At 49.1% G+C, this 12,089-nt stretch overlaps 1 protein-coding gene across 1 annotated transcript in view; it reads left to right on the forward strand.

Annotated features, from left to right (window-relative positions):
• Positions 1–372: 372 nt before the first annotated feature.
• The window catches only part of LYPD6B (LY6/PLAUR domain containing 6B), a 49,412-nt gene continuing 37,695 nt past the window's right edge, over positions 373–12,089 (forward strand). Inside the window, 1 exon segment of the mRNA XM_053983163.1 lies at positions 373–732. Within this exon segment, the coding sequence (XP_053839138.1) occupies positions 373–732 (360 nt within the window).

Here is a 12,089-nt window from a genome sequence, read left to right on the forward strand (position 1 = left end):
AAACGCGGCTGGGTGCCAGAGCTCTTTCCATGAGTCAAAAAACATTCACCCTTCAAGATCTCCTCGATATAGCTCATGCCTGGAGGATGAACTCAATTAGAGAGCAGACTGTTTGCAAGTGCATCCCTACAATTTCGTTTTCGGAATGTGGGATTGCAGCAGTTAATTAACTCTGCGAAAACAGCGCAAATTACTGTATCCATTTCCAAGATCCACCTTTCGCAAGAGCGCAGCAAAAACAAAGGAATGGGAGCTGCATGCCTAGAAAAAGACCCACCGCAAGGCTGCCGCTATCGATTTCAAACACTTCTCAGCTCAAACTGCAACACTTTAAGCAGAGCTGCTCCCAAGGGAAGCTGTATTTATCCGAAAATGAGGATATTCGGTAGTTCGGGATCAAGATCCCCGGTGGTCACCTTGATGCGCTCTGATGGAAAACTGACGCGCGGGTCCCGGGGCAGGGGGTGTCGGGGAGGTTTCAGTTCCAGGGACCCCCGGGAGGTTCGGGAGCCGCCCCCTGTCCCCGCAGGTGTCCGGGTGCCGCCCTGCCCGCAGGTGCCGCCGCCCCGGGGGCGGGCACGGCGTGTCCGAGCCGCCCGCTCCGCCCCGGCCCCTCCTCCGCCTCCGCCCGCACGGCCAGGGGAGAACGTCCCGCTGTCCTGCTGCTCCGTGTCCCGCTGTCCCGCTGCTCCCGTGTCCCGTGTCCCGGTGTCCCGTGTCCCGGCACGGAGGGTGAGTGCGGGGAAGGGGCCCGGGAGGGGAGCGCGGAGCGGGGCGGGCTCGGGGCTGCGGGTCCCGCTCCGCCGCCCCAGGAGATGCTGAGCCGCGTCCCAGCCCCGGCGGGAGCGGGCACAGCGAGGTGGCACCGGGATCTGCGTGTCCCCAGCCCCACGGGGACTGGGAGGTGGCACCGGGATCTGGGTGTCCCCAGCCCCACGGGGACTGGGAGGTGGCACCGGGATCTGGGTCTCCCCAGCCCCACCGGAGGGCGAAGTGGCACCGAAATCTGCGTGTCCCCAGCTCCTGGGGACTGGGAGGTGGCACCGGGATCTGGGTGTCCCCAGCTCCTGGGGCCTGGGAGGTGGCACCGGGATCTGGGTGTTTCCAGCCCCTCGGGGAGCGAGAGGTAGCACCAAAATCAGGGCGTCCTCAGCCCCACCGGAGGGCGAAGTGGCACCGAAATCTGCGTGTCCCCAGCTCCCGGGGAGTGGAAAGTGTCCCTGAAATCAGGGTGTCCCCAGCCCCAGCGGTTTTGGGGAGTGGGAGGTGACACCAAAAGAGGCTGTCCCCATGGCCTGCTGGTTTTGGGGAACGGGAGGGAGCACCAAAACCAGGGTGTCAGCAGCTCTGGTGGTTGTGGGGAGAAGGAGGTGGCACTGAAAACAAGAGTCTCCAGCCCTGGCAGTTTTGGGGAGCGGAACGTGGTGTCCCCAGCCACACAGGAAGCAGGAGGTGTCACCAAAATCAGGGGTGTCCCCAGCAGCTGTGGCACTGGCAGGAAGGAGCCAGGCTGTGGGAAGAGCTGGGTGTGCAGCGTCAAGTGCCTGGGACCCAATTCACAGGCTGTGTTTAACAGGTCCCTTGTAAAAGTGCAGTTATTACACATCTCCTGATGATTATAGAGCTGTAAAAAGAACTGGGCTCCGTGTTCCGCAGGTGTGGACGCCAACCCCGGGCTCTTTAGCAGTGGGGCTTCACCGTAGGAAGTGACAGAACACGATAAAAATGTACTTAGTGCAGCAAAAACCGCGAGTGAAAAATACAAGCTGCCCACCGTGAAGGCTGCTGAGGGATTTTGGATAAGGGCCTGGAGTGGCAGGACAAGGGGGAAGGGCTTCCCACTGCCAGAGGGCAGGGATGGATGGGATATTGGGAAGGAATTCCTTGCTGGGAGGGTGGGGATGCTCTGGCACAGGGTGCCCAGAGAAGCTGGGGCTGTCTCTGGATCCCTGGAAGTGCCCAAGGCCAGGTTGGATGGGGCTTGGAGCAGCCTGGGACAGTGGAAGGTGTCCCTGCCAATGGCAGGGGTGGCTCTGGGATGTGTTTAAGGTCCCCCCCAACCCAAACCATCCTGTGATCCTATAAAAGCACATGGGCAAGTGCTGGGCTGACTCTGGCAGGTTGGAAAAATGCTGCCTCTTTAGCGTGGTGTTTTTCTTCAGAATGGACACAGGCTTCTGGTCCCTATTCCCTACATCCAGCTGCATATCCTTGTGCTGAATCAGGCTGTAAATCCCTTGGAAGAACAGCCAGCAGTGGTGTGGGGGATTGTGGGGGTGGTGGGTGCCGAGGGCTCGGTCCTGCACGAGGCCCTGGGTGCTCTGCTGATGCTGGGAGTGAAAACAGTTCTGGGGCTGAGGAGTGCACGTGGTCCACGCAGATAGAGCTGGTTTGCAAGGCCCAGCTGGCTGATTCCTGAGGGCAGTCTCAGGAAAATGGGATTGTGTGATTTCCCATCTGTCAGAGGGTAACGCAGCGAGCCGCCAAGGCAGAGATGGGAGCAGTTGCAGAGCCATGTGCTGCAGCCTCCTCCAGAAACGCCGTGCTGGTAATCCCAGATGCTCAGAGAATGAGTCAAGTTTCTCTCCCTCAATCAACATGTTTTTGTTTAAAATCATTAAATATTAAGTGCTGAGATCTCTGTTTCTCAGGTCGGTTCTGAACCTCTTAAGTTTTCAGGCTTCCTCCGCGACTTTGAACCTCCCCATTGTCACACCTCTGCTTGGATGAGTTTCTAGGGAAAGGACAAAAAGATTAAAATGCTTGTGATGACAAAGAATAAAGTGTGAGAGCACAAAGATCAGCTCGGAGGGGGAGAATTCAGAGCCGACTCTGTCCCCGTTTTGTGTGTCTCTTTCCCCTTGCCCAGCCAGGCCCTGTACCTGCAGCGCAGGTGAATTCCAGAGGTAATTGCAGAGGGATGTTTTATGGCACGGAGCAGGGGAGTTGTCCAGGTTGTTCCACAGCTTGGTGATTCATCAACCTTTGCATGGTGATATTTTACTCTTCAGTCAGCCCACAATTAACTCGCTTACCGGAGTTCCCCCTCTTCCCACCGTGCCTTCCTTGCTTTAAGTCAATTAGTGCTTCCCAGCGTGATAATTGCTCTGCTCCCTGCCAGTCCCATCCTCTCAGTGACATCTCTTCCAGAGGGATAATCTGCAGGCCTTTAGCCTCAGCCTGGCTCTGCAGGGCCCTCTCTCTGAGGTTTGATGTCTGGGTGATGCTCGCTGTCAGGAGCGGGAGATCCCATAATCGGCTTACACGGGATGGATCCCGCCTGCTCATCCTCCTGGGATGAATTCCCTTTGTCTGGCAGGAGGAGGAGGAGGGAAAGCACGGCCAAGGTGGGGGAGATGTGGTCTCTGGGTCAGGGAGGTGATTGTCATTAGCACTCCGAGGTGCTGCAAGGAAAAAAAAATCCTTTTTTTTTCCTTTTCCTGCACCCTCGGAGCTCTGTAGGAGAGACACCTGTGCCTTGTTAACTCAAGGCTGAGGCAGGTTATCCCAATCTCTTGCTGCCTGCTTTTCCATTTTCCCCAGTTTCATTTGTGGGAGAAGAAAGAGGGAGTATTTCCTTTTATCCTGTTTATATGATTGTGGTAATTACGTAGGAGAACCCTGTCCGGAATCAGGAGTTACAAACTTGGGTTACAAAGCAGAAGTCACCAAGTGGAAGATTCCCAACCCATGGAAGATTCCCTGCCTTTGGAAGATTCCCTTCCCATGGCAGGGGCTTGCAACAAGATGAGCTTTAAGGTCCCTTCCAACCCAAACCAATTAAAAATTTTAAAAAATAATACTTTTGCTGCATGAAGTCTGATACTTCTGAAAATTCCCCTCTTTTTTGTTTTTTTTTTTTTTTTCCCAAGTCTGTGTTCCTCAATACTTTAATTCCTTTCCTCAGATCTATTGGCTGGATCTTGTGGACTCAAAGGAAAGGAATGCTTCGGTTATTCCTGTGTGTGCCTCAAAGGCCTCCTGGGTGAGGTGCATGTCCAACAGTTCAGAAGTGGTGAAAAGGCACCTTTGATAGCTCCATGCCCATAAACTTCAGGAGGAATTGCAGGTGGCAGCTTTCCTGAAGGATTGAGGCGGATTGAGTGATGCGTGAGACGCTGGCAGGTACTTTTCCAGTAACTGCTGGGAGAATCTTTCAGCCTAAATGAGGAGGTTTCACCTGGGCTTCGGATGTGATTTCAGCAGATTTTTGATCGCCAGGATGGTCACTCCAAGTGCCAAATGCTGAAGGCCAGCTTGGACAGGGCTTGGGGCAACCTGGGACAGTGGAAGGCGTCCCTGTCCGTGGCAGAGGGTGCAGTGGGATTAGTTTAAGCTCCCTTCCAACCCAAACCATCCTGGGATTCCGTGGTTTTCAGTGAAGGCTCAGGATAACTGTTTGCATTCCTTGTTTTCTTGCTGTGTCCATGAGCAGGGAGCACAAGCTACGAGCCAACAAAGTGAGATTATTGGGATTTCTTGCCTGAAGCCTGGGGCTTTTTGATGTGCCTGGGTTGAGCTACAGGCTTTGGCTTTGGACCAAACTGGGGGTAAAGTGGTTTTTATTTGGGTTTTGTCTGGGTTTTGCTTTGATGTTCAAACAAATCAGAACTGTTGGCGTGAAACCTGCTTGGAAGAAACTTACAAACCCCATTGTTGATATCATCTTATGGGTCTGGAAGTGGGGCAGTAAAGGATTAGAACCTGAGGGTTTTGTGTTTAAAAAACCCCAAAGAATCATCCTGGAATGGTTTGGGTTGGAAGGACCCTTAAAGCTCATCCCATTCCCAGCAATTCTCCTGAGGTTTGTACAGGTGGCAGAGGTAGAACCCAGTCCTGCCCTCGCTGCTCTTCAGGGAAAATTGTGGTTTCTTAAATTCAGCGTTTCCACTCCCCAGCTCTCAATCCAGGGGAAGGCTCACTCCATGCTTCATTTTCATCCTTCATTATCCTGCGTTTTTTGTAACAGGAGTGCATGTTAAAAAACAAAGTGGGAAGAGATCCTTGCAACCACGGGGTGAAAAATCAGGTGTATAAATAGATTGGACATTCTGCTTCTTCAAAATGTTGAAATAGAGTTGTTCTCACACTCTTAATTAGTTTTGCCCATAAATTAGTGTGTCTGTGAGAACAATTGTCAAAATGTCTGTGTTTTCCTATAAAGAAATGTGGTTTTCTTCCTTGTAGCCCAATTACAAGATTATTTCCAAATGTTAGGGAAGCTAAGACTGAAATCCTTCAGCCTACCTTGAATTATATGGATGGAGAGTTAACAAGTTATAGGAGCAGCCTTGCCTTAGGTTTAAGTGCAAAATATTGTAATTTTTGTCTGTTCTTTCAAATGTAAGAGGCAAAAAAAACCTGTGTGAAACACCATCCTCAGTGGTGCCATAACAATTCCTTCCCTGGTGGCCCCATGGAACTTTTCACCCCTTCAATCTCTGCCACAGAGTGCAGGGTTGATGTTGGAATTATGGTTACCGAGAATTTTGGAATTTTTTGTGTTGATTGGTCTTGATTTTTAAGAGAATATTGTGTTTGATTTGAGGTTGTAGAGAAACCATTATAGAGAAAACTTTTAAAAATAGACACGTGTTAATTATCACCATAGTTATCATAATATTTATACCTTGTCTACTTCAGTATATCCGACAGAGATTTAAGAAAGATGTCAAAACAGTGTTCATAATTCACACAGGAGGGGTTCTGTTGGAGCCCTGGCTGCTGAGAATTTCAGATTTTCTGTGCTGCCAGGCACTGACCCCAGGAGAACACTGCACTGACCTGAGGCCGTGGAGAAGGTTCCAAAATGGAATGGCAGAACTGGGATTGTGGGTGTGGAGTTTGGATAGAAGTGTGTGATGTCACGGGGTGGGAAACTCAGAGTTTAAGGGTTTGGAATACAGGAATATCTGTAAAGCAAGAGGGAGGTTTTAGGGTGGATGCTGGACCTTTTTCCTCCTCCTTTTTTTCCTCCTCCTTTTTTTCCGCCTCCTTTTTTTCCTCCTCCTTTTTTCTCCTCCTTTCTTCTCTTTTCTCCTGCTTCTCCACCTTCTCCATGGGTTTGGGTGGTTTTGTGTAATTGGATAAAAAAGCCCACACTGCAGGCACGGGTGGTTGGTTATTGGGTTAAAAGTGAAAATAATTCAGGTGTCATTTCTTAATTAGACACTTTACCCTTAAAAGGCTGGTAGAGAGAGAGATGGGGCTCCATTTTTAGTTTGTTGAAGTCCTGCAGAACTCAGAGTTTGTGAGACTGTGACAGAGATAAGAACTAATAAACACCTGAGTCCCAACAAGAAATCCCATCTTACATTTAATCCCAACCTTACAAAAAAAAAAAAAAAAAAAAAAAAAAAACCAAACAAAAAAAAAACCCCAAAGAAATCCACGCAGGCTGCAGCTGTTTGGGGTTGGAAGGAGCTGCCATCCCAGCCTGGCTCCTCCGGGAGCTGCCTCTGGCTCTGGTGAATTCCTGGTGCTCCAGGGCGCTTTTCCACCCTCCCTTCCTCACCTCCCCTCTCGGGCCATGTCAAAAGCAGCGAGGCAGACACCAGATGATCTCCGCAGCCCTGGGGACGTGCCCTGGAGGGTGGTGATTACCTGCTCAGGAGTCTAAACACGCAGATGGGAGCACTTAGAGTCATCTAATCCCTTTTTTTTTTTTTTTTTTTTTTTTTGGGGGGGGGGGGGGAATTCTGCCCCGGTTTTGTCCTGATGTGAAGAAACCTGTTGTGGCAAATTGCACTAATTCAGAGCTCAGCTTAACAGACTGAAATGGAGCTAAAAGCTTGGAGAGAAGCACAGCCAGGGGCCTCGTGTGCCTCCACACTGCCTCAAACCTTATTTTCAGGGGCTGGTTTGGCTTTAATGTCATTTAAGGCTGGGCTTGAGGGTTTTGGTGCTTTGGATGTGAAGAGTTTTCGCGTGTTAAGTGCGGGCTTGGGCAGTGTGGCTGTTCCTTTCAGCTGGCAGCTAAGAAAATCCATTTTATGGAATATCCAGAGCTGGAAGGGACCCACAGGATCATGGATCCAGCCCCTGCTCCTGCACAGACACCCCAAAATCTCACCCTGGGCGTCCCTGGGAGTGTTGCCCAAATGCTCCTGGAGCTCTGGCAGCCTTGGGAATGTGCCCATTCCTTGGGTGCAGTGCCCAGCACCCTCTGGGGGAAGAGCCTTGCCCTAAAATCCATCCTAAATCTGCCCTGGCCCAGCTCCAGCTGTTCCCTGGGTCGCAGAGATGGGAGCTGCCCCTCAGGAGGAAGCTCCAGGCTGGGATGAGTCTCCCTCCCCTCGGTCTCTTCCCCAGGCTGGACACACCAAGTCTCTTTGTGGTTTGTCTGATAACATTCCAAATCCACAGCACAGAAGGGAAAAAATTCTTCCTGTTTCAGGAAGGGCTTCTGCTGTGGGTTTTTATGTTTTTTATGGCTTTTCCTTGGCTTTTACTTTGAGAGCATCAGGTGCATGCCCAGGTCCCAGCACTGTTTTCTGGCTGGGATCATCATTTTTCCCTTGGAAGTTCCCTGTCCCCATCTGTTGTGCCTGGCTGGAGAAATGAAACATCTTCCCAGGCTCATCCTTGTTCCCGTAATTCCCACCTTGGACTCTGTGGGATAATCCCCTCCTTGGCTGTTTCATTTTCAGCTGCTGGATCCCAGCTGCCCAGGAAAACGTGGCTGCTCCAAAATTGGAGTTTGCTCCTTTAAAACGAAGCCTGCACGTCAAAAACCCAAAAATGAAGATTCCAGTGGTCCCTCCCTCTCTGGGAAGGTTCAGGGCAGCTCATCTGCCTCGCGTGGATGGAGAGTCAGATCAGAGGGTGTTTATATGAGCAGGTAAAAATGAATTTCAGGTTTATTAATGAGACCCAACAGAGATTCTGCAGGAGTCAAGGAAGCAGAATGTCCAAGCAAACCCAGGAGATCCTGGCACTGCAGCTGCTCCTCGGGGAGATCAGTTTTTAGAACACCATGTGGGTGTAAGGGCTGGGGAATCTCTCCTAATTCCAGCCTGGGGCTGCTTTCTGTTCCTCGTAATTATTTTATTTTTCTGAGATTATTGCGACACTGCCTGATATCAATCTAGTCTGATAACACTGAAAATCCACAGCACAGAAGGGAAAAATTCTTTCTGCTGCAGGAAGGACTTCTGCTGTGGATTTTTATGTTTCGTTTTCTTGCTTCTTTATTTCAACTTTATTTATTTGTGTGTATATATATGCATGTATACATATGTGTGTATATATATATGCAATAAAATTTTTATTTATATATATATAAATAGAAATTTTATAGATATAAATTATATATATAATATATAAAATATAAAATTATAAATAAATAAATAAATAAATAAATATATATATATATATATATAATATATACAAAACTGTCTCTATAACATTTCAGAATTGACTATTTGGCTTCATTTCTTCAAATGAAGAAACAGAAATTCCTATCTTTCCTTTCCTTCCCTGTAATAATTCTCATATTTGGAGAGATTTGTGAAACCATGGCTAAAGAACTGACACTGGCACCAATGATCTCTAGTGGAGAAAAGCTTAAAGTAAGTGTTTATAATATTCATGAGGTACCAAGGAGCTGCAGATTTACAGCTGATCTGCACAGACTTGTGAAAATCTCTTTTCTGTGAAGCAATAAATGAAGTTAATAATTACAGTGCAATTAGAGCAGGAGAGTGATGTGTGGAGCCAGGCAGGATTTCTCCTTCACTGGTTACAGGAAATGAGAGATTTGGGGTGCTGGGCTCTGAGTGTCCTTTGACCTGCACTCTCTACTAGAGGTGGATAAAATACTCAGAGTAGTAAGGTTCTGGTTGAACCATCCTGCTAATTTAGCTAAAATCTGCATTTTTTTTCCTTTAGAAGGCAGAGATGAAGGGCTGTCACTGCCTCCCTGGAGTGCCCCAGGCTCTGTGAACTCTGTGCTAAATCTAACTGGAATTTGGGGCATTCACCACCCAGGAGTGGCCGGGGCTGGAAGGGACCTTAGAGATGATCCCATCCCACCCCTGCCATGGGCAGTGACACCTTCTGATGCCTCAGGTTTTGGCTTTTCTATTTTCCAGGCTCTGTGCTGCTTTGGTGTGCAGCTCTGAGCTTCACATGAAGTGTTGCCGAGCTCTCTGCACAGAGCAGGGAGACAAAACAATTCCTTCTCCAGCTGGGCACCAAGGACAAATGATCCAAAGCTCAGGCCCAGGAGCACAAACAGCGTGGGCTGCAGAGAGAAAAACAAGCAGGATGGGACTTGATCACCTCAAGCTGGAAGTGGCCAATGAACTGCAAGGTGCAAATGGAGCAGAGCTGATCCCAGTGAGAGCCCCCGGGAGCGCTCGTGCATTTTGGGACCATTTGGGTTCCTCTTGGCTGCAGCCCTGGCTGGGCTCTGGTGCTGCCCAAGGTGGATCCATGGAGGAGATCCTTTAATAAATCCCTGCTTTGTTCTGTCACTCTGCCCAGCCTCTGCTCCAGGGCAGCCTGCTCAAGGCATCACTTCCACTGTCCCAGGGTGCTACAACCTGGCCTTGGGCACTGCCAGGGATCCAGGGGCAGCCACAGCTGCTCTGGGAATTCCAGCCCAGCCAGGAATTCCCAATTCCCAATCTCCCACCCATCCCTGCCCTCTGGCAGTGGGATCCATTCTCTGTGTCCTGTCCCTCCATCCCGTGTAAATCCTCTCTCTCCATCTTTCCTGCAGCTCCAGGTGCTGGAAGGCCACAGTGAGGTCACCCCAAAGCTTTTCCTCTCCAGGCTGAGCATTCCCGACTCCCTCAGCCTTTCCTCGTGGGAGAGGTGCAGGACAGCCCTTGAGGGTCCCTTCCAACTCAGGCTATTGTAACCGAACAGATTAAATTTTGCAAATCAGGATATAGCAGCTAATATTGTTTATGGATTTGTCTCGTGGAGAATCAAACCACAGCTCCTTTGTTTTTATTGGTTTTGTCCCTTTGTGTCCCTCCTCGCCAGCTGCAATCACTCCTGGCTGTGGCATTGATTGTTTTGAACCAACTCCTCACGTTTATTTATGCCTCCCACCCACCTGCCAGGGCCGGGAGCCTCAGTTCCTGAGCTATTGTGAATTCCCCGGGGAATGCTGGAGTAGCCTTGACTCCCTTTCCTGGCCAGCCCTGACTCAGAAATGCCCTGGTGGTTTGACAAATGATGGTTGGCTGGTGGCAAAGTATTGTTTGCTGTGGTTTGAAGCCACATTTCAGAGGTAGAGAAAAATACAGCACTAAAAATTCCCAGGGGAGGAGGAAAAGCCCTTTGCTCACATATTTCAGTGCCACAGGATTTATTTTTCCCTGGCAGAACTTAGTGAGCCCACCAAGGGCAAGCTCTAGAAAAGGATAAAAATGAGATGTGGATTTTTGATAGAGAGAAGTTTCTTTCCTCTTCTTCTTTTTACCAGAAGGCACATGGGGTAACTGAAGTCACATCAGATGCTTTAAGTGCATTTTTGCTGAGTTATGTAACATATGAAAGGAGCAGAATTTGTCTTTCTTCATCAGAGTTTGGTTCTGTGCATCGACTGGAGCCAGCTGGGACAGCAGATCTGATCTGATCAAAGGCATTTTCCACTTCATTTCCATACCTTATCATGTCTTCCTCAGCAATAAAACCTGAGGATTTGGTCTTTCCAAAGAGGGTTTTTACTCAGGGAATTGTCAGGCATTGATGTGCTGGTGGGAGAGGATGAATGATTGCCTTTGCATCACTTATTAAACTGCCTTTGCTTTTTGTTTTTATTTAAAATTATTTTTAAAAAGTTCATTCTGCAATGGGATATTATTATCCCATAACAGCTGATCACCCGAACCTCTTGCTTTGTATTTAGGCTACTCTTGGGATTTCAGACCTCAAACTCTCACCCCTTCCTTGCAAAAGGCCTTGCCAGCCTTCAGGAATTGCAGCTGTAGGGTGGGACGGTGCCTCCCCAAAAGCTGGATGACAGAACGACCCAAAAGCAGCCGTGTTTTCCCTTCCTTTTCAAAAAGCCCAGGGCAAACAGCAGCTCTCCTGTGCTGCCTGGATTCAGTAAAAACTGCCCCAAGAGCTGCAGCGTGGCTCAGGCTGTGAGCACAGCTCAGCAGCTGAAGTCAGAGCTCTGTAAAATCCCTGCAGGGACATCGCAGGAGCGGCAACAGAGAGCCAGGAAGGACCAGGGCCACTTGGAGCTGCTTTTAGGGGCTGTTCTGCCTTGGGAAAAAACCTCTGCTGTGGTGTCCAAACACCTGAAAACGTCCTTGGACATGAATTTATTGACGAGCACCCTTTGTGTGCCAGGGGAGGCACAGTTAGGGACAATGCTGGGATTTTGAGGGCTGGGTGGTGTTGGTGATGGAGAGAGGGAAGACTGATGGGTGATCAGAATTCAGATTTATTGTGGACTACCAGTGCTTATTTACTGCTTTGGGGAGACTAGTAATGGTTGCTGCAGTGATCAGGTTAAAATCACATACACAGACTTAAGCATCTTAAACATCTCTTGTTTGCAGAGTTTAATGAAATTTTATTTTTCTGCTAAGTCGGTCTGACTTAATCTTCTTGCAGTCTTGATCCAGTTCTCAAAGTCCTGTTTGCTTTTGCCAAGGCATCTCTTATGCTAACCAGCTCCAAAGTCCATCATCTGTCTTGGTTCCCAATACCCCAACAGAGTGGACAGATTTTATACTCAATTTCTACATGAATTTTAACCAATTTTTCAATCTGTAGACACAGACATATATTTACACTTGGAGCTGGTTTTAAGGGCTGTTCTCCCTTGACAAAAATCCCGTCCTGTGGTGTCCAAACACCTGAAAATGTCCTTGGACATGAATTTATTGATGAGCACCCTCTGTGTGCCAGGGGAGGCACAATTAGGGACGATGCTGGGATTTTGAAGGCAGGGTGGATGCACTGTGGACAACCCAGAGGTGCCCAGAAGATGATTTTTTTTTTTTTTTTTGGCAGCACAGAGGGAAGAGTTTCCTCTCTTTTCTTTGCTTGAGGCAGCCCTGCTTTAATCCTGGGGCAGCTCTGAGAGGAGAATTTGGGAATGAGGGGCAAAATTGGGTTTG

The sequence above is a fragment of the Vidua macroura genome, chromosome 7 (assembly GCF_024509145.1).
Source record: "Vidua macroura isolate BioBank_ID:100142 chromosome 7, ASM2450914v1, whole genome shotgun sequence".
Classification (NCBI taxonomy): Eukaryota; Metazoa; Chordata; class Aves; order Passeriformes; family Viduidae; genus Vidua; species Vidua macroura.